This window comes from Schistocerca gregaria, chromosome 7, assembly GCF_023897955.1.
Source record: "Schistocerca gregaria isolate iqSchGreg1 chromosome 7, iqSchGreg1.2, whole genome shotgun sequence".
In the NCBI taxonomy this organism is placed as follows: Eukaryota; Metazoa; Arthropoda; class Insecta; order Orthoptera; family Acrididae; genus Schistocerca; species Schistocerca gregaria.
The window spans coordinates 380748238-380774281 of NC_064926.1; the positions used below are offsets into that span (position 1 = coordinate 380748238).

Sequence of the window (26044 nt, forward strand, 5' to 3'; positions counted from 1 at the left end):
GGATCTAGTAACGATAGCAGGTCTGCTGAGAACTGCTTCTCGTTCAGCTATATTTTCCGTTCCAAATTGACTGTTGCAGTTATGAATCAAGTCAAATGAGAAATTCATTCGGTAATACGGATTTGGTCGCAAAAATCTTGAAAGTGTGGCTGTTAACAATGAATTTTGTGCTGCTTACGACCAGATGTGATGAGTGAATTTGCTGTAGCTCAGTGGGGTTTTTCGGTTTAGAATAAAAGAACGAATATTCATGACGATGACTGAAGGGGCAGCCACGGAAATCCGTTTAAAAAAAAATTTTGGAAACCAACGTTTCCCAATCTCTCAATTATCCGACAATTTTTCTCAGATTTGCTGGAGTGTTTCCCATAGGGTCTTCACCAATTCATTAAGGTATCACAAGTACTACGCTAGCTGTGTTCCCAGATTCTCAAGTGGCATAATTTTATGCACTCAGATTAATCAGCTGTTTAAGGTACATCAGAAATGATTAAATCTGGAAGGAACTCTGTATGTTGTTGTAGCTCACTTCAATATGAATATTTATTTGGTATCTCTACCATCGCCTGTCCTGTGAAAATATCTCCATTCCTACATACTTACAACAACCCACGCCCATTTGGACCAGATTATTGTACTCAAATCTTGTTCTCGCTCTGAAGTTTTACCTACCAGACATCCCTCAACTATCAGACTTACGAATCTCTGATGCCTCTAGATAAGTCCTATTTACCGAGCTCTCCATTTAGTAAACTCGACCTAAAATTTATTTTTTTCCCAACTGGTCGTTAATTATTCGTTCCTCCAATCTAATCTTCATTATTTGTCTGTAGGACTTTATTTCAAAACCTTCGATTCTGTTTTGGCTGAAGTGTTTATCATCTGCTTTCACTTCCGTGAAAAGACTTCCAGATGTTCGAATTTAAATGCCATGATAACAAACTTCTCTTTTCCAGAAATGCTTTCCTTGCTATTGCCGCCCTAAGTTTCGTATCCTCTGTGCTCTCTACCTCAGCCATCATCAGCTATTTTGCTAACCAAATAGCAATACTCATGTACTACTTTTAGTGTCTCATTTCCTAATCTACGCTGTTGCCCACGTGAAATATCACAGTTTGCTTGGCGTATATTTACGTCAATATAACACATAGTTTGCTACTGTTCATATGTGGTCACTACTGAAAATTCAAACACAATTTACTGCATAACAAGTACATTACTGGCGATGCATTGCTGAAGACGTTTGTGTAAGCTCATCATTGTGCTCGCAATCATTTCTTGGGAAACGGCCTCCTGTCTCTTCCTGAATCGCAGCTTTCAGCACATCAGTATTATGGTGTCACTGTAAAAATACTTTGATCTCGAGGCAATACCACAGAAAAGTCAGGGGCTGACAGATCAGGTGGCGTCACCGGGCATGCTTTGCATCCGAAAAATATAGACGTTCCGATTATTGACAAGCACATTCAGATTTTTCGTCTTCAGACCTCACGAGATATGCCTGGAATGTGTCATCAGGGTCATTCGCGTCTGGGAATGTTGTGCAGAAATTGTCTTTTTACTTTATCCCCTGGTCGTAACTGTTGAGCCATTTGGCACTTATAAGAGTAAAACTTTAAAATTCTAGTGCATAACCGTCTGCAGAGACCTGCAACTGCTTTCTAATGTTCTTTAATCATGACTGAGGGATCGGTATGGGATAGTTGCCAAGCTGCAGGAACTCATCGGATATTTTACACCGTTCGAACTGTCGTGTAGGGTCCGTTATGCTTCTCACTGACTACAAAAGCTGTCTCACGCAATTATTTCATCCACTTGGATACTGTTCTTCTGTCTGGAACACTGGCGGCTTATGTGTTGGACAGCCGTAACGCTCTGCACTACTCAGCTGTCTCAGTACACACCTAGAGTGGTGAAGTTCCACACTGCTGTGAATGGCGTATTACGTGGAACTGCGGGAGATGACATGAACATATCTGCAAATTAACTGGGAGACCATCAATTGCAGTATTTCCCATGAACCACATTGTCATTCCCTCCGCATTACCAGAATTGATTTATTTTACTTTCATTTGACGTTCAGCTAACGATTTCCTTTCATTATATGACCCGCTCCAGTCAACTGATCATCCATGTCCATTGCCGTCACTAATTACAAAGTGACCAGAGAACCCTTACTCAGTCTTTTTTATTCCTTCTTCCTTAATTTTAGCGTTCATTCCTAATTTCTCCTTTGTAGTGGATAGGCTACAACCCTGACTTATTCGTTTTCAGGTCCTTCGACTCTTATAACATCGGCCTGGTTTAAGTACAAGGTGTAAAAGCCTTTTGCTCCCTGTATTTTTACACTTGCCACCTTCAGGCTTTCTCAAAACACAGAAATGCTAATTTTTCAGAAATCGGCTTCTATCAATTTTTCCGTTCTTCTGCATATAATTCCCGTCAACAATTTGAAATCATGATTTGTTAAGCTAGTTCGGTAATATTAACACCGATCAACATTTCTTTTGAACTGGGAATATTAAGTTCATTTTGAAATCTGAGGGAGCTTCCCCTCGCATGTATCTTGCACATCAGGTGTTACAGTTTTGTCATGGCTTAATCTTCTAAGGATCTCAATAATTCTCTGTAAATGGCGTTCACGTAGGGCCCTTATTTCGACTTAGGTCTCATTAAGTGGTTTGTAAAACTCTTCAGGCAACATACTGTCTCCAATGTCATCCTCACCTACTTTCCCCTCAATTTCGATAAGATTGTCTCCAAGAAAATTTTTTCGTGTGGTGCTCCTGTATGTTTCTACTACCTTTCACCTTGCCATTGTCTGTTTAGCGTGGTTTAGTATTCTAAGCCATTCATATGCATAGAGCTGCTGCTATTTTCAATAAATGTTGCTTCAGTTCTCCTATAGGCTACCACTATTTTTTCACTAGCCATGCCAGTTTTTACTGCCTTGCATTTGTCCTCGATGTCATACCGTAGAAATATTTATTTCCTCTCGCCCGCTTCATTTGCTGGATTTTTATATTTTCTACTTCCATCTATTAATTTCAGTATCTCTTATGTTAGTCTTAGATTTACGCTAGGCCATGTCCTTGAGTGCATTTGATACTCTGTTGCCTTCAGTGTTTCATCTCTCAAAGCTACCCATTCGTCTTCTGTCGTTTCCCTTTCACCTGATTCAGTCAATAATTGCCTAATGATCACCCTGAAACTCTAAAAAGACTCCTTTCCGTTTACCCAAGTGTTATCTCCTTACTTCTTTTACATTTCTCAAATTTCTTTGGTTGTATTCCTCAGTTCACAATCAAAAAATTATAGCGAGAGTCCAAGTCTGCCTCTGGGAATAATTCCTAGTTTATGTTCTTGTTTGTAAACTTTTATTTGTGACATAACCCATCTGGAACCTTCTGGTGCCTCCAGATCTCTTCCAAATATACAGCATGCTTTCGTTATTTGTAAAGCAAGTGTTAGCAATAATTAAATTACGATCTGTGCAGAATTCTACCAGGTGGATTGTTCTTTCATTCCTTTCCCCAAGCCCTCCTGCTATTTTTAACTTCTCTCCCCCGTCTGACAAATGAATAGCTCATTATAGAGTCATTGTGCCTTCCTTGTACTTATAATTTTCTTCCCCAGATTAGTGATTAGCCTTTCTCAGAGATGTCCACTTCTCTTCAGCTGTAACGCATATTGTGATCTTAATCATCTCGTTCTGTATATGAGTAATTTTTAGATTTTTGCACTGAATGGCTTATTTGTTGCAACCAGCCCGAAAACTAGCACGAGTGGAGTAACTGTATTACTTATGTGGGTGGTCACAGCTGTCGCTCCCATTATTGCAGAATGAGACACAACGGAACATATTTACCGCTATTTATAACTTGTATCTGTATTGCGACATTGCACCAATTACTTACGCTTTGATAATTCTGTAACGGCGAAATTTCAATAGCAAGTCAAACCTATAGAACCGTTAACTTAGTATGACGCCGATTCAACAATTTATTCAGACTGTGGACCAAATTTACGGGTAGTAGGTAGATCATATTTTGGTCTCAAATTTACTTGACATTACATACCCGCCACCAATAACATAGGCCTTCTATATTCTTAACCGAATCACACATCTCAAATAGCTCTCCGAGAACCGTCAAAACAAACTAGACAATGATCTACGTCTTCGTTCACACTATTTTTGACACGAAGGGCAGCTAGTTGTATATTGTAATTTGAAGCAGGAGCCGTGGGAGTCATTTATTGAGATCCAATGTATTTCTATTTCAGTCAAATCCTTTTGACAAGAGAGTACTGAGTTCAATGGAATGGCTTCCCTTCCTGATGGAATGAACTGACAATAGCTTTGAAGAAGTATCCTGTAGCTCACAAGTGAAGTTATTTATAAACCAGAGAAATTATATGTCAGTGTGGAAGTACATTTACTCTAATATATGAACAAAGAGAGAGCTGTAAGGAGGTAAGATACTACCTTTGGTTATAACTGGTTCTAAATGCAGTATTCATTAGGTGCCGAGATCAGAAACTGTTCAAGTCATTCTCATTTACGGTTATCATAGTCTCTACATAGCATTCGTTCACACTGATGAGACAAACTGTTATGACCAATGGCTATTAACGTGCTTGTCTACCTTTGCAAAGCGATTCCTTTGGCCTGTAATCGAAGAAGTCTCATGATGGTCTCTCTATTGGCAAAATATTCCGGACTAGTCCCCCATCAGGATCCCTGGGAGGGAACTGCCAAGGGGGTATGACCATGAGAAAAAGATTGAATAACCAACGAAAGGATAACATTCTAGGAGTTGGGGCGTTGAATGTCAGAAGTTTGAATGTGGCAGGGAAGATAGAAAATCTGAACGAGAAAATACTAAGTCTCAGTGAAGTGAAATGGAAAGTGACAGGGATTTCTGGTTAGGTGAGTGTAGGGTAATATCAACAATAGCAGAAAATGGTATAATGAGAATAGGATTCGTAATGAATAGGAAGACAGGGAAGAAAGAGAGTTAACGTGAACCGTTTGGTGATAGGGTTATTCTTATCAGAACCGACAGCAAACCAAAGTCGACAACGATGGCTCAGGTATACAGGCCGATGTCACAAGCAGAAAATGAAGAGATAGAGAAAGTATATGAGGACATGGAACGGGTACTCATTACGTAAAGGGAGATGAAAATCTAATAATCATTGGGGACTAGAATGGGGTTGTAGGGGAAGGAGTAGAAGAAACGATTAAAGGAAAATATTGGTTTGGGGCATGGAATGAGGGAGGAGAAAGACTAACAGAGTTCTGTAATAAATTTCAGCTAGTAATAGCTAATACTCCGTTCAAGAATCACAAGAGGAGGAGGTATTCTTAGAAGAGGCTGCGTTATATGGCAAGATTTCAGTTAGATTACACCATGAACAGACAGAGACTGATATTGGATTGTAAGACATTGCCAGGATCAGAACAGTTTAATGCTGATGAAGAGCATGCTGAAGTTTACAAGAGACTAGTCACGAAGAATCGATGCGCAAAAGAGCGGGATTTTAAACTTTTTGACTAGCGTGCTGCAGAATGAAAAGTATACGTGTACGTAAAAATGTTTATTCATACTGTGCTTCAAAACCATGTATCCACTAGAAGAAACAGTTATTATTTTATTTGTATGGGTTTTTGAAAGTCACATTCACAATGTGCCACTTAACAACACGTCATTGTAAATCTAAAAGAATTAGAATCAACTTAAATCTGAAAAACAACCGACATAAACTGTCGAACTAGCTGAGACTCGGCCCCCGGCCTTGACATGAATCATGAAATAAAATCTCTACTGTAACTAAAAGCGGTAGTATTTTATTGTTCTGTGTGGTATCGGTAAAACACATCACGTAATTTACTAGTGTTTTCTGCATGGTCGTAACTGCATCATTAAGTGGATTATACCTTTGAGTATAGACAAACCGTTTTGTGACCACACGCCCACACCTAACACATGACCTGATTCTCAGGAGAAATAAGCAATAATGGCCTGCTCTTGCTCCATGGATTTGGAGGTACTAACGAACCTAAAAACATATGACATCTAATACCTGTAATTATTAGTCTGCAAATGATGTAAATTCTGATGTAATGTTGTTTATACACTGTCCTGAGTCTTGGTAGTACAGGAAAGCAGCACGTTGCTAGATAATGTTTTTATAGACCAAGATGAATTTAACCAAATAAGAACTTTTCCTGCTGAGCAAGATGGCTCAGTGGTTAGCATACTGGATTCGCAGCCATCCATAATGATTTATGTTTTCCATGATTTCGCTGGTCACTTCAACCAAATACCAGGATGGTTCGTTTGAAAGGGCACAGCCAATTTCCTTGTCCATCCTTCCCTAATTACAGCTTGTGCTCCATCTCTAAAATTTAAACTATTTCACGATATCTTTGTGAGTATAAATGAACACAATTTCCCTGAGAACACAGTGGAACATAGTTGTAGGAAACCATCTAAAATACTGTGGCTTGCTAAAGACATAAAACATCTTCTAAACAAGAAACGCAAATGCCTCTTACAGTCAGAGGGAGTAATGATGCAGACTCAGTCAAACATTATAAGAACCACTATACTGTAATTAGAAAAGTTATTGAAAGTCGAGAATTATGTGCTTTATGTCTGCGATTAGTACCTATGATAATAAAATTAGAACAATTTGGTATATTGTTACAACTTAAACAGGGCAACTGAGAACACAAGAAGACTGTTTTTCTATTATATTCAATAAAAAGCTTGTTAACAGAAAGTCAGAAGTCGAAAATATATTTAATTATAATTTTTTGTTGTAGAGAAAATGCTATCCTGCTGCTTATTAGAAAATACAAGGCTGCATATGGAAGAGGCAACACCTATGCAATGTGAAACAATTGAAATTCAAATCACTTCTCTTACTGAAATTAGGAAAATAATGAATTCACTCAAAACTAATACATGATATGTAACTGGTGACGTTTCCTACTGAGTATTAATAGCTAGTTCCCAACATATAAGCAAGTTTCTCAGCCACATATGTAGAAGCTCACTGGAGCAGGGCTTTTTTCTGCATAGACAGAAATATGCTATTGTTAAATCATTACATAAAAATGCGGATAACTGACTACTACCTCCAAATCTTACTTTTGACTGTTTCACCAAAAATTCTTGAAAAAGTGGTGTGTTCAACAGTAGCTTCACATGTATGTAAAAATTAAATATTAACAAAATACCAGATTAGTTTTCACAAAGGCTTTTCAACAGAAAATGGCATATATGTTTTCAATGATCAAATATTAAATGCTCTGAATAGCCGAACATCACCCTTTCTTTGTGATCTCCCAAAGGCTTTCGATTGTGTGAATCATAAAACTGTTTTAGATACGCTTCAGTGTTGTGCTGTAAGTGAGAAAGTGCACAAATGGTTTAACTAGAAGAATTCAGAAGATTGAAATTAACACTGCAGATAGTCTACAAAACTCAGCAGAGACCTCTAACTGTGGAGCTATCAAGAATGATGTCCCACAGGTTTCAGTCTTGGACCCTTATTATTCTTAATACACGTCAATGACTTGTCACTCTACATTCATGAAGATGCAAAGCTTGTTCTTTTTTGCTGATGATGCAAGTATAGTAATCACACCCAAAGAAACAGGGATTAGCAGAGGAAATTGTAAATTATATCTTTCAGAAAATTATCAAGCGGTTCTCTGAAAGTGGACTATCACTACATTTTGAGAAAACGCACTGTATTCGGCTCTGTACTGTAAATACCATTAAAATATATACTTTGACTAGAAGTGAGTTGATAAGGCTGCGTATTCAAAATTTTTGTTTGTGTGCTCTGATGAATTGGAAGAATCACATTGATGACCTACTGGAATGTTTGAGCTCAGCGACGTATGCTTTTAGGGTTATTGTTCATTCTGGTGATAAACAAATGAGTAAATAAGCCTACTGTGCCTATTTTAATTCACTGCTTTCATATGACATCATTTTTGGGTAGTTCATCATTAACAGAACAACTATTCATTACATAAAAGCTCATAATCAGAATAAAAGCTGAAGTCCACCCAAGCTCACATTGCAGATATTTGTTGAAGCAACTCGGGATATTCACAGTACCTTCATAGTTCATATATTCATTTATAAAATTACTTATCAGTAACTCATGAAATTTCAAAAGTAAGAGTAAAGTGCATAGCTTCAACACTAGAAGACGGGATGATCTTCAGTATTCATGGTTAAATCTGACTCTGGCACATAAAGGAGCTAATTATGCTACCACACAAGTCTTTGGTCTTTTACCAAGTAGCACTTAAAGTCGGACCGAAAACAAACCAGCATTTAAAAAAAAGGAAAATTATTTGTGAATGACAACTCCTTCTACTCAAGTTATGAATTTTTTGATATGAAGTAGCAACTGTAAAAAAAGGGGGGAAATGAATTACATAATGTAAAGAAGCGTCATATTAAACTGACACATTCCACATCATTACGAAATGTCATACGCGTGATTTGCATAATGTAATGTACTGTGTTACGCACCGACAACACCAGACCAATTTATTCGCTCTCGTTGTTGGCAATAGTCATTATGTTTTGTTTCATGTTACACGTAAATAACGAGATACTGTGGGATTCAGGGACATGTTATGAGGAGGTACATGAGCCTGTAAAACTTAGCCACTGATGTTAAAGAGCGTAGCAAAAGTTTAGGACAATGTGGAACACATCCCATTCGAGAATGGGTTGTTGCTGTATTCATGATTGGAAATTACGACAATTATTGTATCTTCTTAAGTGCCAGCAAAAATTTTATTTAAACTGACGTTTCTACGGAGACATAAATTGATCGATTTTGCTTCGAGTAACTGGGGCACCATCGCCATGGAACTACTCACCAATGGAACCGACGCGATAATTGAATGTGACCAGCAGCACACCCTTGTCCATGAAGTAGTCGGGCGCCCTATATGTAGAGGAACCCCCCGTGTATGCCCCACCGTAGATGTTGACCATTACAGCGAGTGGAGAGCTGTCGTTCACCACAGGCACATACACGTTGACGTACAGGCAGTCCTCAGACCCAGCACCTCCCTGAGGACACTCCGAGCCGTATGTCAGCGCATCCCGCGTTCCAGACCAGCTGGCTGCTGGCTGCGGCGCCTGTGGGCATAAACGACACAACGACACTTTGCTTTTAAAATGCTATTCTGGCCGGGAGTGAAACAAAGAGCTTGATGACAAGAGTGAACGGCTTACTTAGCATAGATTGTGACTGAAGGATGAACAAGGCAAAAACGAAGGTGAGAAACATCAAAATTTTGAAGGATACGTTGTGTGAAAATTTAACAAATTCTCTTGTCTGGGAAGCAATGTTATGTAAGATGGCTGAAGCAAGGAAGACAGCCAAAGTAGTTTGGTTTCAGTCAAAGGAAGCTTTCTTCAATAAAAAAACTAAAAAAACTAAACTGATTCCAAATATTGATATAGAACTGAGGAACAAGTGCCTGAATGTGTGCGTTCGAAGCGTACCATTGTATGAAATTGGAATATGTACCATTGGGGATGTGAGGAAGAAATCTGCTGGTATTTTCAATGTAGTAAAAATAAGGTAGTAAATCAAGATGTACAAAAATGAATAGAGGAGGAAAGAAGTCTATGTCAATTCCTTACGAAAAATGGGACAGCTTAGTGGGACATCTAGTTCGAAATGGTTCTCTTGGAGGTGGAAGGAGTAATAAGGAAAAAAAAGTAGGGACAGACGAAAATTAGAATACGATGGTGAGTGTAGTAATTACAAGTATATGGAAACTGAAGTAAGAAAAATGGTCATTATAATGTTTTTCAGGACACCTTAAAATGTGGGCTAGAAGTGCTTCTACTGTCCTATGTATTAGTTATCCTTCATTTCAATACTGATACCTGGAAACGCAGCTCTTATCATACATATCGTGCCTTAGTGAAATGGAGTGGTATATAGACGGTGTGAGAATGCTTGTGGATTTAGCCCAAAAAACTGTTCTTGCAATTATAAGTGTAAGTTTTGGAACCAGTCGGAAGCATGATATCTACATAGGCGTAACCTCCACAACAGACGTAGCCGTAGTACTAAATAAAATATGTTAAAAGATGTAGAACAAACAGAAACAAAGTTGTCTCCCCCGTCCATTATACCCTGTCTTTTGGAAATAAATAGAAATAAAAGAATGGATAATTCACAAGGATTATCCTAACAACAGTTCACACCGATATGGGAATGAAATACCAAGAGAATGGCACTTGCCCCGCTGTGGAATGTTTGCATGAAGTCAACAGAAAGTGGTTGAAAATGTCCGAAAGTTGTATCCTGTTACAATACATGGAAGTAACAATACTGTGAAAGCTAAGAGACACTACATCTCACTCAAGCACCCCATTAGCCTGTGGATGTGTTTCCACAATCATTACAAATATCTGGAAGCCAATGTGGACACATTAGAATCACAGTACCGTATGTGGTTCAGACAGGACGAAGCGTCTGAACTATATATGCAGAACATAGTCATGAATTTAGCTGAAACATTCCAGTTAAATCTGTCATAGCTGCCCATCTTAATCAAACTTGATATATTTTTGACATTGTAAATGGTAATCTAGTAATAATTCATGTACTGAAAAAGGCAACAAATGGAGTTTTGAAGTACTGAAAATTTTTATTGAGAACGGAGAATATTATATACAGAACATGTCTAATGACGACAATGAAACAGTGACAGTGGACTTTTTGAAAGCTTCTCAAGCATAGTAGACGCTATACGATAGCTTTTACTGCCATCTGTTCTTTAGTGAGCGAAATTATGGAAACTTGAACCCCACGAACACGCTATCAAACGATTCTTTAACAAATAAAATTTCTTAATAAGGCTATGTTCATGTGACAAAGCTGTGAAACTGTAAGCGCGCGCACACACACGCAACAGACAGACACACACATAAACACACTCACACGCCCGCACTCGTGCACTATATTTGGACTGTTTTTTTCGTTTTTGTTTAACGTTGTTTGCTACTCAGAAATACAGATGTATTACTCATCGATCTCCATCATGGCTATTAGTAAACTTTCGCTACTTGAGAAGGCCGCCATGAAATACGACTGATAGTAGGGCAACGACCCTTTGTGAAAATATTTGTAAGGACATTTGGAAGAGAAATAACGAGTAAACCATTGGAAGAACCACATTTTAAATTCCGCATCAGAGGGTAACATTTGTTACTTTCATACCATGTTCACGTTCTTGCTTAAAATGCGACCGTCTAGATGCACGACAAGCTGGAACCACACTAGAGACTGCTCTACTGCTGCCTGAACCATCCCAGGTGGGATGCTGTCTACCTCCACCGCTTTGCTTATCTTCTGCCTCCGTATTGTTATCAGCATTCTCAGCCACGGCAAGAGTAACTTTTTCCAAATTTGTGGCGCATTTCCCGTCGGTCTCTCCCAGGAGCAATTCCCACATCGACAGTTAATTCGAACTTGCGAATCACGTTTTTTAACCCCGGTGGCGAAAGAGGACCTCTCCATATTCCTTCAATGTGTATGTTGTAGTGTTCGCTGAAGAGCCAACAAAAGGAGGCCGAAATGCACGCGTTTTTAGGTCACGCAGGTTGGCGTGAGGAGGGAAGAACTATGCTGACGTGACGTCTGGAACATGACAAGGAATTAGAATTCAGAAAGCGGACGTAGCTGGTTTGCTACTTAACTTTAATCCATTAATGATGAACGTCGTTCTTGAAGGTACATGATTCACAATGTCAATCTCAATAGTAACTGATTATGGCGCCTTGCTCGGTCGTAGCAAATGACGTAGCTGAAGGCTATGCTAAACTGTCGTCTCGACAAATGAGAGCGTATTTAGTCAGTGAACCATCGCTAGTAAAGTCGGCTGCACCACTGGGGCGAGTGCTAGGAAGTCTCTCTAGACCTGCCGTGTGGCGGCGCTCGGTCTGCAACCACTGATAGTGGCGACACGACGGTCCGACGTATACTAACGGACCACGGCCGATTTAAACGCTACCACCTAACAAGTGTGGTGTCTGGAGGTGACACCACATATGTACACACGAAAAACAGCAGCACTATTGCTATCATGTTGATAAAACGAACGTAGGAGTAATGCCCTGCTGACCGTTGCTGAGCTGAAACGAGTTATTCAGGAGGACATCGACAGCATCAATGTTCTGACGCTTCAGCGGGTCATGAAGAATTTCGCTATTCGTGTGCACCACATCGTGGTCCATGATGAAAGGCATATCGCACATGTCATACCCTAAATACGAATATCTGTAGGGACGTTACATGTTGAATAAAGAATGTGTACGCAGCAATTTGTAATTAATTTTTTTCATATACTCAAATAACTGTGACGCTGTACATTTGGAAGGTCAACGCTGTGACGGATCGCCTGTAACGCACGCCAAACTTTGATGCGGATTAATTATCAGGACTTTGGTGTGAAATGATGCTAAGAGATTACCTGGCTGCCAGTATGATGGAATTTCCTAAACCCTTATTACTTACATACGTGAAAAGTATTTCAGAACGTAGAACGCTCGAGCTACGCTGCCCTTGTTGCGACCTGTGGGCTGATAGTGGCCTACCTCAGGCAGGATGAAACTCGACAGCGATGCGACAACGGCACGGCCGCCAACGAACACACTGAACTGCGGCCGCAGAAGACAGGTAAATGGTTTTAGTAATAGGATATCATTCTTCTACGAGTTCTTGAACGAAGCCTTTATTGTGTAGTAGTATAAAAGAACCTAGTATGTTGCCGTTGACTGTGAGTGCTATCGACGGTGAGTGTTCATCAGAGACAAGGGTATCGTCAGCAGTGATGCAGGTAAGTGTGGTACGACCGCTGTTGTTCTCTAGACATTTAAATGGTTTGGCGGAAAGGGTGGGTAGCAATCTGCGGTTGTACGCTGATGATGCTATGGTGTACGGTAAGGTGTCGAATTTCACTCGCTCACAGAAAGATCCATACCTAAAGACTGGAAAATTGCTCTAGTCACACCAATACCCAAAAAGGGAAGTAGGAGTAATCAGCTGAATTACAGGCCGATATCACTAACGTCGATTTGCAGTAGGGTTTTGGACAGATACTGTATTGGAACATTATAAAGTACCGCGAAGAGAACGATTTATTGATACATAGTCAGCACTGTTTCAAAATATATCGTTTTCGTGAAACACAAGTAGCTCTTTATACTCATGAAGTAATAAATGCCATCGACAGGGGATTTCAGATTGATTCCATAATTTTTGATTTTCAGAAGGGTTTCGACACCGTTCCTCACAAGCGTCTTCTAACCAAACTACGTGCCTACGGAGTATCGCCTCAGTTGTAAGAGTGGCTTAGTGATTTCCTGTCAGAAACGTCACAGTTCGTAGTAATAGACGGAAAGTCATCGAGTAAAACAGAAGCAATATCCGGCGTCCCCCAAGGAAGTGTTATAGGCCCTCTATTGTTCCTGATCTATATTAACGACGTAGGAGACAGTTTCAGTAGCCGTCTTTGATTGCTTGCAGACGGTGCTGTCATTTACCGTTTTGTAAAGTCATCAGATTATCAAAACGATTTGCACAATGATTTAGGTAAGATATCTGTATGGTGCGAAAAGTGACAATTGATCCTGAAGAAGGGAAAGTGTGATGTTATTCACATGAGTGCTAAAAGAAATTAGCTAAATTTCGATTACGCGACAAGTCACACAAATCTGAAGGCTGTAAATTCAACTAAATACTTAGGGATTACAATTACAAATATTCTAAATTAGAACGATCACATAGATAATATTGTGGATAGAGCAAACCAAATATTGCTATTCATTGACAGAAAACTTAGAAGGTGCAACAAGTCTACTAAAGAGACTGTTTACACCAAGCTTGTCCACCCTATTCTGGAGTATTGCTGTGCGGTGTGGGATCCGCATCGTTTTGTATTATCGCAAAATAGGGGAGATAGTGTCACAGACATGATACGTGAATTGGAGTGGCAATCATTAAAACGAAGGCGTTTTTCATTGCTACGGGATCTTCTCATGAAATTAGAATCACCAGTTTTCTCCTCTGATTGCGAAAACATTCTGTTGGCACCCACCTACATATGGACAAATGATCGATAAAATAACAGAAATCAGGACTCGCACAGAAAAATTTAAGTGCTCGTTTTTCCCGCGTGCCGTTCGAGAGTGGAACGGTAGAGAGGCAGCTTGAAGGTGGTTCATTGAACCCTCTGCCAGACTTTTTATTGTGAATAGCAGAGTAATCATGTAGATGTAGCTGTAGATGAGTGACTGTAGGAAGAGACAAGGTGACGGAGGAAATTTGCAATTGGTGTGGTGAATTGCAGCCAACCCTAAATGTAGAAAAATGTAACCTGATGAGGACGAATAGGAAGATCAAACCTGTAATGTCTGGATAGTGCCCAGTACTACTGCACTACGCGACACAGTCACGTCGTTTAACTGTCGGGCGCAACGTTGAAAAGCTATATGAGGTGGTATGAGCATATGAGGACCGTGGTGGGGAAGGCGAATGGTCGACTTCGGCTTAATGGGAGAATTTTGGGAATGAGTGGTTCACCCGTAAAGAAGACTGCTGGTGCGACCTGTTCTTGAGTACTGCTAGAGTGTTTGGGATCCGTACCAGGTAGGATTGAAGGATGACATCGAGGCAGTTCGGAGGCGGGCTGTTATATTTGTTACCGGTAGGTTTGAAAACCACGTAAGTGTCACGGAGATGCTTGGGGAATTCAAATGGGATTCCCTGAAGGAGAGGCAACGTCCTTTTTTCATTGCTACGGGATCTTCTCATGAAATTACAATCACAACTTTTCTCCTCTGATTGCGAAAACATTCTGTTGGCACCCACCTACATATGGACAAATGACCGATAAAATAACAGAAATCACGACTCGCACAGAAAAATGAAATGAAATTTTAGAGAAACAGCATTTGGAGCTGACTGCCGAACGATTCTACTGCCGCCAACATACATTGCGCGTAATTACCGAGAAGGTAAGATGCGAGAAATTAGGACTCTTTATGTTTTCCCTCTCTCTGTTGTTAGTGGAACAGTAAATAAAATTACTTGTAGTGGTACAGGGTACCCCCCACCACGCACCTTATGGTGGCTTGCGTATTATCTAAGTAGATGTAGATGTAAGTCCGCGCTTGACCAGATTGCTTGATAAATCTTGATTGGAAATAATGTTTGCTAACAATAGTCATTTAATCACTGCGCATTATCTACTGAGAAACTAAATAATGTATTGTATATGATTTAAAGCAATTCTTGACTTGTGACTGGTAGATTAACTCTACTGAATAAAATTTATGTCTGCTGTAATGAAATTTTCAACTTCTTATAATACAACTGCTGCACGGCGATCTGCCATATCTTCTTTTATTTTAGGCTCCTTTCCTAAATTAATGCAACTGTTACGTTTCACTTGGAAACTGGCTGACTTCTAAATTCCGATTATTGTTTTGCTCTGATCTAGAACAGCTTTTGCTAACTTACTTTTGAACACAAATATTAATCTACGTAAATTAGATTCGATGAATGAGATGTCAATTACTCTAAACTTGCAGAGGTTGAAAATACCGCTTTAGTTATGAATTACTTTATTTTAACACGACCGGTTTTGGACTGTTATCAGCCCAACCTCGGGTGTCGTAGCTGTGCTGTGGTCCCCGACCTCCGCGTGTAGCAGGCGCAGTGTGCTGCCTATGAGCGCGTGCAGCGGTTGTATTATAAGAAGTTGAAACTTTCATTCCAGCTGACATATAAATTTTATTCGGTAGAGTTAATCTACCAGTCACAAGTCAAGAATTGCTTTAAATCATATACAATACAATACTCCCTGTTCTGCGCTCATAGGCAACACACCGTGCCTGGTACACGCAGCGCTCGGGGATCACAGCAAAGCTACGACACCTTATAACAGTCCGAAACCGATCGTGTGAAAATAAATTAATTTTCAACTGAAGCGGTTTTTTCAGCTTCTGCTATAATGCTCCGTTGCGGATGTTCTTCCAACACTCTAAATATGATTATCTGGAAATGAAATGAAATGTAGAGAACAGTTATCAATAATACTCAGAATGACTTCGTCATGCAACAATTATACACTACGGCTAACTATTGCATAGGCGATAATATGCCTTGTCAGAAAAAACGCATCTACTGAATTTATATGAAATTTGGCAAACGAATACTGTTCCTAATATTGACTCAAAAGGTTCGTTTAGGCCGTACAATATATTCTTACTTTTGAAATGCTTAACTCAACTCTACTCTGTCTGCGTACTTCATAAATATGATGAGCTGAATTGCATGTAGCTAAAATAAATCGCTGCACGTCAGACTGCCTTATTTTGTTTTATTTTAGGCTGCTTTCGTAAATTAAACTTTCCTCGTCATTTCTAACATTCAGCTCACTGTCCGCGCAATAGTGCAATACAGGGCAGTCAGATTTACGTTTCATTTAACAGAGAGGATTAATTTCAGAGAAATATTTGTAAATGAATTGCAGCTTTTCCTTAGCGTTGTCATACATCATAAAAATTACTTTTACACACAATATTCAAATTACGTAAAATTTAATCCGTATTTTCCTAAAGTGGTATATGTGGCTAAAAGTGTACAGAAAAAGATCACTAGAATACTGAATGCTGGTAATTTTCCCTGGATACCGACAAAAAGATAGGCACACAATGAAATATTTACATGTTCTACCAAGAACCAACGGAAGATGCTGTTCATATGATAAAATGTGCCACAACAGCACAATTATCCGTCTTCGATAGTAGACTACCATAATTACTTGGCTAGCCCTTGCAGCAAATAAAATCATTGCAAAAATTACCTTCTTCCAAAAGCGTCTTTGCACTGTAAAATTGTCAAACCTCTTTCCTAATCTCAGTCATACATCAGGGAGCATCTCAAAACAAGTTCCATTTTCCTGTGCGGCTCGTCCGTAGTCCAAGCTCCTTATTCTGCAACGACTCAACACCTTCTCTCTCTCTCTCTCTCTCTCTCCATATGATTCCCTCTCTTGCCCGAAATCTATTCAATATAGAAACTCAGATAGCCAGAGAATACGTAGGCCTACCATTCATGTGTTAAGGGATGCAAAGATGCTTATAGTGGCACACATACCAAACGCATTGATATTTCTCATGATAAATGGATACACCTTTCAAGTTTAAAATTGTTCAGTTTTATTTTTATTCTGTGTGAAAATAGTTGAGTGGAAGTGACAGTCGATTTAGTCCTTGGACGTGCTATATGTGGCCTGGAAATTTCAGTTCCTATCAATCGCGGTAGTCCCGATTTGTCAGTATTTAATTTTAGGAAGTCAGATAATTCAAAACATTTCAGGGCTTCTTAACTAGTGTAGTTAGCGAGTATCTGAAGTTTTAATTTAGGCCCTTCTCGTGAAGTAACTGAGTTGAGGACAAGAACATCGCGTACCCGGTTTAGTGCAGCCGTCAGTTACGTTGAGATCAATCACACGGTATCAGATTAGCCACAACGTACGGGGAACCTCTTCACCTGACCGTGGGACAGTAATCTACGCCGATGTTATCTTGTTATTGTTTGATCAAGCCTTCTTCGAAAACACTTTCCAGTTCCACACGAAAACAGAGTTCCAGTTAAAAACACACATCAGTGTCGTAACTGGTCAACTGTTAAAGTGAAAAACAAAGTCGATAGTTATTCACCAGATTGTTCCTTGTAGCTTAGTGAATTTCAGTCCTCTATATGCTCGTATTTTCTTTTTCTCAAAATAGTTGAGGTGGCCTGTTGCAGATGGCTCGGCATCACTAGTAAGTAACGTCTCACCTAGTAGAGTCACTGTAAATACTGAACTTTAGCCATCCGTCGACATCGAGGTCATTAGAGGCTGGATACTAGATCAGCTCGAATAGTATGGGAAACGAAAGCCTGCGCTACCTATTGGAGAAAAGCATATCAATTTTCGCCTGCAATGATTCAGAGGAAATATTTGAAGCCTAGACTCACAGTGAGTTCCTCAAGAAAGTGTACAGCATAATTTTAAATGTAACGTCCGCAGCGACATCGTTCGTTGTGGTCTTGAATGTGTACTCACTGCGCTTTTGCTCAGTGCATAGACAAACAGTGTGAGAGTTGAATTTCTTTTGACGGTTGCAGTTTAAAATGAGTGCAAATATCTGAAGCGTCACGTGGCAATATTTATCAAAAATACCTTTTGGCGACCGTTAAGGAGCTACTATTTGGTTCTAACGAGGCAAAGTGGGTGTTACAACAGGATAATGATCCAAAACATTGCAGCCCTCTCTGTACCGTGTGGAAACAAGACAATAGGGTGCCCGCGATGGATTGGCTTGCAATGTTTCCAGATGCAAATCCGATCACAAATGCTTGGTTCTTTATTAATATGAAACTTAAAGGAAAGCCAATAAGTACTTTGAAGCGGCTGCCATATAAAATCGGGACAATATGGAGACAGTAATCGAGAGAATATACAGAAAATCTTGTGAAAAGGATGCCAAAAAGATGAAAAGCTATAATCGATAATGGCGACGACTGCGTTAACTATTAGGTAACTGTGAACGTAGTAATAAGATGTATTTTCATGTAAACATATATTTATAATAGTGTCTTCTATTTTAGACAGATAACGGCGTATATTTTCTCGTGGAACTGGCTGTATATGGCATCACTGTAATTCATAGATACTGCTGCGACTCACGAATTTCAAGAAATTTTGCTGTTACTTGTCTCCCTAAATTTGGTAAGGCAGTTGCTGTTTAGATTTCTAAATTTACATTCATCAACCAGTGACGGAGAAAATCGTTCCTCATTTAGTTTGTGAGTATGATTTAATACGAACATTTGGATATACAAAGGCCTTCAGGGTTTTAATATAAGAGGAAAGAGCTAAGAGTTTTAGATAACTTCGCGAGGTATTGGTATCGACAAAGATTACATCTTTATGGGCATCGATAAAGATTATATCTTTAGCTTTGTATCAGAAAATAACTAATGAATAACGTCCTTTATAAACAACAAGTTGGTCGGTGATTATCTTTTCACGGTCATCTGTAATACAAGAGGTTGATAGATGGACACCTTTCCTCGTTCACGCCCGACCCATATTTTAGTGTGGTCTTCAGTCCAAAGATAGGTTTGATACAGCTCTCCACGTTACTCTACCCTATGCAAGCCCTTTCATCTCAGAATTACTATTGCAACCTACATCCTTCTGAACCTCCTTACTGTATTGATCTCATGCTCTCCCTCAACAATTTCTACACCTCACACTTTCGTCAAATAATAAATTGGGCGATCCCTTGTCGTCTCAGAATGCGTGATACCTACTTTTAGTCATGTTACGCGACACATTTTTTTTTCTTCTCACTTCTGTCTATTACCTCCTCATTGGTCGCACGATCTACCAATATAATTTTCAACACTGTTCTGCAGCACTACATTTCAATACCTCCTATTTTTTTCCTGTTTGAACTCTTTATTGTCCACGTCTCACATCCACACAAGGCTACATTCCAGACAAATACCTACAGGAGAGACTCTTTAACACTTCAGTCCTTATTACATATTAGCAATTTTCTCTTCACCAGAAACGCTTTTCTTGCCATAGCCAATGTACATTTTATATCCTCCCTACTTCGGCAGCCGGCCGCGGTGGTCTCGCGGTTCTAGACGCGCAGTCCGGAACAGTGCGACTGCTACGGTCGCAGGTTCGAATCCTGCTTCGGGCATGGATGTGTGTGATGTTCTTAGGTTAGTTAGGTTTAAGTAGTTCTAAGTTCTAGGGGACTGATGACCACAGCAGTTGAGTCCCATAGTGCTCAGAGCCATTTGAACCTACTTCGGCCATCATCTGCTATTTTGATTCCAAAATAGCAAACCTCATCTACTACCTTCAGTGTCCAGTTTCATAATGTAACTCCTTCAGCACTACCTGATTTAATTCGACTAAATTTCATTATTCTTGTTTTACCTTTGGTGGTGTTCACTTTACATTCCACTTTCGCTACAATGTCCATTCGTTTGAGCTGCTCTTCCAAGTCTCTGACAGAATGAAGTTATCATCGCCAAGCCTCAACACTTTAAATCACGTGAAATATGTTACACATACATTAAGTGTCAACTTTATCTGTGATAATGAACACAGGCGAAATAATGAATTAAAATTTGTAACAAGTAAAGGATTCAAAACCACGTCTCTTACTCACTGGGGCAGATGCGCTAACCACTACACTAACCTGGCACTCCAGTAGCTAACATACCTTCACGGCTTACCCTAGTACGTTTCTCTCTCTAATAAAAAATTCAGTTCATGTCTCAAACCAGTCTGATGTTTCCCTTCTTAACTCGTATCAGTATTTCCGGAGCTCTTCAACAAAGGGATAACTAAGGGGTTATTACAGCGTTGGTGAGTCCCGGTAATACTGATACGAGCTATGAATGGGAACGTCAAGATGGTCACAGATATGAAATGGAGACACAGACATTAACTGGAATTTGTGTTAGGGTAGCAGGCCAGGGATATGTACTAGGGTAATTCAAGCAGGTGTTTTAGTTGCTGTGCAGTGGTGACGCTTGGAGCACATATGTCTAGTGAGTAGAAAACCCTGATTCGAATACTGGTCTTTGTATAAATTATATTTCATTGCTTCGGCCTATAATCATTTTCAACGTTTTTATTTCTTCTCCATGAAATTAAATTACTTCTACAATTTTTTTCTGTGTATTCCTTTACTGTTTGGTCAATGTACAAGTTGAGAAAAATCAGAACAGATTAGAACTTGTCTCACTCGCTTCTCAACCACCGCTTCCTTTGCAAGATCCCCTAACCCTCCCCCCTCCCTCTACGACTGTTATAACTGACGTCTAGTTTCTGTACAAGTTGTGCATAACATTTAGCTTCATGTATTTTATCCCTGTTACCTTTAGAATTGGAGAGAGAGTATTCCTATCAGCATTGCCAAAACTTTTTCTCCAAATGTACGAAAACTATTGACAAAGGTTTGCCTTTTCTTAACCTATCTTCTACGATAAGTTGTAGGGTCGGTATTGCTTCGCGTCGTTATTTTGAAACTACGACTTGTTTAAGAGATAGCTCGTAAACACCTGTCATCACGTGCTTTCCTTAGAATTATTACATTCTTTTTTAAGTCAGTGGGTCTCACACATCTTCCACTCCAGATGGAAGAGTGTTGTCATGGCTGGTATTTTCACGGATATTAGCGGTTGTGACGGAATGTTGTCTTCTCCAGGGGCCTTGTTTGGAATTAGGGCTTCCAGTGTTCCGTCAGATTCTTTCCACAGTAGATATCTCCCCTCTTATCTTCGTCTACTTCCTCTGTTCTTACTATAATACTGTTTTCAAGTACATTTCGATTGTACAGCCCATCTGTACAATCCTTCCAACTTTCAGTTTTACCTTCTTTGTTTAGCACTGGTTTTATATCTGAGACTACGATATACTGCTGTTTTTATTTTCACAGAATGCCTCTTAAATATTTATATAGGCCGTATCTATTTTTCTTCTATTTATGCCATCTTCTATATCCATTCGCTTGTATTCTATCCAATTCATCTTAACCATTTTTCATTTTCTGTCAATTTCATTTTTAAGACTTTTGATTCCCCTTCGCTTGCTTCCTTTGCTGCATTTCTACATTTAGACCTTGTCTTTTTACCTATTTGTTCCTCTGCTTCCTACATTATTTCGTCTCACAAAGCTACCTATTCGTCTTCTTCTACATTCCTTTCCCTTGTTTTCGTCAGCCAATACCTAATCTATATCTACATCTACATATATACTCCGTAGGCTACCGAACGCTGCGTGCCAGCGGCTACTCTTTACCGCTACTAGTCATTTCCTTTCCTGTTGCAGTGGAAGACAGAAAAAATAACTGACTATATGCCTCTGCATGAACCCCTATTTCCCATATTTTATCTTCATGATCCTTACGCGCAATGTTTATTGGCGGCAGAAGAATCATTCGGCACTCAACTTCAAATGCTGGTTCTGTAAATTTTCTCAATAGTGTTCCTCACCCCCACATGAACCATGGACCTTGCCGTTGGTGGGGAGGCTTGCGTGCCTCAGCGATACAGATGCCCGTACCGTAGGTGCAACCACAACGGAGGGGTATCTGTTGAGAGGCCAGACAAACGTGTGGTTCCTGAAGAGGGGCAGCAGCCTTTTCAGTAGTTGCAGGGGCAACAGTCTGGATGATTGACTGATCTGGCCTTGCAACATTAACCAAAACGGCCTTGCTGTGCTGGTACTGCGAACGGCTGAAAGCAAGGGGAAACTACAGCCATAATTTTTCCCGAGGACATGCAGCTTTACTGTATGATTAAATGATGATGGCATCATCTTGGGTAAAATATTCCGGAGGTAAAATAGTCCCCCATTCGGATCTCCGGGCGGGGACTACTCAGGAGGATGTCGTTATCAGGAGAAAGAAAACTGGCGTTCTACCGATCGGAGCGTGGAATGTCAGATCTCTTAATCGGGCAGGTAGGTTAGAAAATTTAAAAAGGGAAATGGATAGGTTAAAGTTAGATATAGTGGCAATTAGTGAAGTTCGGTGGCAGGAGGAACAAGACTTCTGGTCAGGTGACTACAGGGTTATAAACACAAAATCAAATAGGGGTAATGCAGGAGTAGGTTTAATAATGAATAGGAAAATAGGAATGCGGGTAAGCTACTACAAACAGCATAGTGAACGCATTATTGTGGCCAAGATAGATACGAAGCCCACACCTACTACAGTAGTACAAGTTTATATGCCAACTAGCTCTGCAGATGACGAAGAAATTGAAGAAATGTACGATGAAATAAAAGAAATTGTGAAGGGAGAGGAAAATTTAATAGTAATGGGTGACTGGAATTCGGCAGTAGGAAAAGGGAGAGAAGGAAACATAGTAGGTGAATATGGATTGGGGCTAAGAAATGAAAGAGGAAGCCGCCTAGTAGAATTTTGCACAGAGCACAACTTAATCATAGCTAACACTTGGTTTAAGAATCATGAAAGAAGGTTGTATACGTGGAAGAACCCTGGAGATACTAAAAGGTATCAAATAGATTATATAATGGTAAGACAGAGATTTAGGAACCAGGTTTTAAATTGTAAGACATTTCCAGGGGCAGATGTGGACTCTGACCACAATCTATTGGTTATGACCTGTAGATTAAAACTGAAGAAACTGCAAAAATGTGGGAAATTAAGGAGATGGGACCTGGATAAGCTGAAAGAACCAGAGGTTGTACAGAGTTTCAGGGAGAGCATAAGAGGTCAATTGACAGGAATAGGGGAAAGAAATACCGTAGAAGAAGAATGGGTAGCTCTGAGGGATGAAGTAGTGAAGGCAGCAGAGGATAAAGTAGGTAAAAAGACGAGGGCTGCTAGAAATCCTTGGGTAACAGAAGAAATATTGAATTTAATTGATGAAAGGAGAAAATATAAAAATGCAGTAAATGAAGCAGGCAAAAAGGAATACAGACGTCTCAAAAATGCGATCGACAGGAAGTGCAAAATGGCTAAACAGGGATGGCTAGAGGACAAATGTAAGGATGTAGAAGCTTATCTCACTAGGGGTAAGATAGATACTGCCTATAGGAAAATTAAAGAGACCTTTGGAGAGAAGAGAACCACGTGTATGAATATCAAGAGCTCAGATGGCAACCCAGTTCTAAGCAAAGAAGGGAAGGCAGAAAGGTGGAAGGAGTATATAGAAGGTTTATACAAGGGTGATGTACTTGAGGACAATATTATGGAAATGGAAGAGGATGTAGATGAAGACGAAATGGGAGATACGATACTGCGTGAAGAGTTTGACAGAGCACTGAAAGACCTGAGTCGAAACAAGGCCCCCGGAGTAGACAACATTCCATTAGAACTACTGACGGCCTTGGGAGAGCCAGTCATGACAAAACTCTACCAAATGGTGAGCAAGATGTATGAGACAGGCGAAATACCCTCAGACTTCAAGAAGAATATAATAATTCCAATCCCAAAGAAAGCAGGTGCTGACAGATGTGAAAATTACCGAACTATCAGTTTAATAAGTCACAGCTGCAAAATACTAACTCGAATTCTTTACAGACGAATGGAAAAACTGGTAGATGCGGACCTCGGGGAGGATCAGTTTGGATTCCGTCGAAATGTTGGAACACGTGAGGCAATACTGACCTTACGACTTATCTTAGAAGAAAGATTAAGGAAAGGCAAACCTACGTTTGTAGCATTTGTAGACTTAGAGAAAGCTTTTGACAATGTTGACTGGAATACTGTTTTTCAAATTCTAAAGGTGGCAGGGGTAAAATACAGGGAGCGAAAGGCTATTTACAATTTGTACAGAAACCAGATGGCAGTCATAAAAGTCGAGGGGCATGAAAGGGAAGCAATGGTTGGGAAAGGAGTGAGACAGGGTTGTAGCCTCTCCCCGATGTTATTCAATCTGTATATTGAGCAAGCAATAAAGGAAACAAAAGAAAAATTTGGAGTAGGTATTAAAATTCATGGAGACGAAGTAAAAACTTTGAGGTTCACCGATGACATTGTAATTTGTCAGAGACGGCAAAGGACTTGGAAGAGCAGTTGAACGGAATGGACAGTGTCTTGAAAGGAGGATATAAGATGAATATCAACAAAAGCAAAACGAGGATAATGGAATGTAGTCAAATTAAATCGGGTGATGCTGAGGGAATTAGATTAGGAAATGAGACACTTCAAGTAGTAAAGGAGTTTTGCTATTTAGGAAGTAAAATAACTGATGATGGTCGAAGTAGAGAGGATATAAAATGTAGACTAGCAATGGCAAGGAAAGCGTTTCTGAAGAAGAGAAATTTGTTAACATCGAATATAGATTTATGTATAAGGAAGTCGTTTCTGAAAGTATTTGTTTGGAGTGTAGCCATGTATGGAAGTGAAACATGGACAATAACTAGTTTGGACAAGAAGAGAATAGAAGCTTTCGAAATGTGGTGCTACAGAAGAATACTGAAGATAAGGTGGATAGATCACGTAACTAATGAGGAGGTATTGAATAGGATTGGGGAGAAGAGAAGTTTGTGGCACAACTTGACTAGAAGAAGGGATCGGTTGGTAGGACATGTTTTGAGGCATCAAGGGATCACAAATTTATCGTTGGAGGGCAGCGTGGAGGGTAAAAATCGTAGAGGGAGACCGAGAGATAAGTACACTAAGCAGATTCAGAAGGATGTAGGTTGCAGTAGGTACTGGGAGATGAAGCAGCTTGCTCAGGATAGAGTAGCATGGAGAGCTGCATCAAACCAGTCTCAGGACTGAAGACAACAACAACAACAACAGTGTTCCTCAGAAGGAATGTCGAATTCCCTCCAGAGATTCCCACTAGAGTTCCCGAAGCGTCTCCGCAACATTTACGTTACGTTCGAATCGAGCGGAAACAACTTAACAGCTCGCCTCCGAATTGCTTCTATGTCCTCCTTCAGTCCGACCTGGTACGAATCCCAAACACTCGAGCATTACTCAAGACCAGGTCACACCACCGACCCAGTGCCGTCTCTTTTATAGTTGAACCATACTTTCCTAAAATTCTCCCAAGAAACCGAAGTCAATCCTTCGCCTTCCTTTATACACTCCTCACATGATCGTTCCATTTTATATCACTTCGAAAAGTAGCGTCCAAATATTTGAATGACTTGCCTGTGCCAAGCAGTACACTACTAATGCTGTATCCGAAAACAGATTTGTTTCTCCTATTCATCTCCGTTAACTTACATTTTCCACATTTAGATCAAGCTTCCATTCATCACACCAAGTAAAAATTTTGTGTAAGTCGTCTTGCATCTTCCTACGGTCACTCAACTTCGACACCTCACCCTACACTACCAGCAGACAACCGAAGATTGCTGTCCACCCTGTCCGCCAAATCATTTATGTATTTAGAGAACAACAGCGGT

General features: G+C 39.9%; 1 protein-coding gene across 1 annotated transcript in view; it reads right to left on the minus strand.

The window, feature by feature from the left end:
• Window positions 1-26044, minus strand: part of LOC126281767 (acetylcholinesterase-like) — a 100471-nt gene that overhangs the window by 59622 nt on the left and 14805 nt on the right. Inside the window, exon 3 of the mRNA XM_049980965.1 lies at window positions 8921-9185. Coding sequence (XP_049836922.1) covers window positions 8921-9185 — 265 coding nt within the window. The remainder of the gene's footprint in view (window positions 1-8920; window positions 9186-26044) is intronic.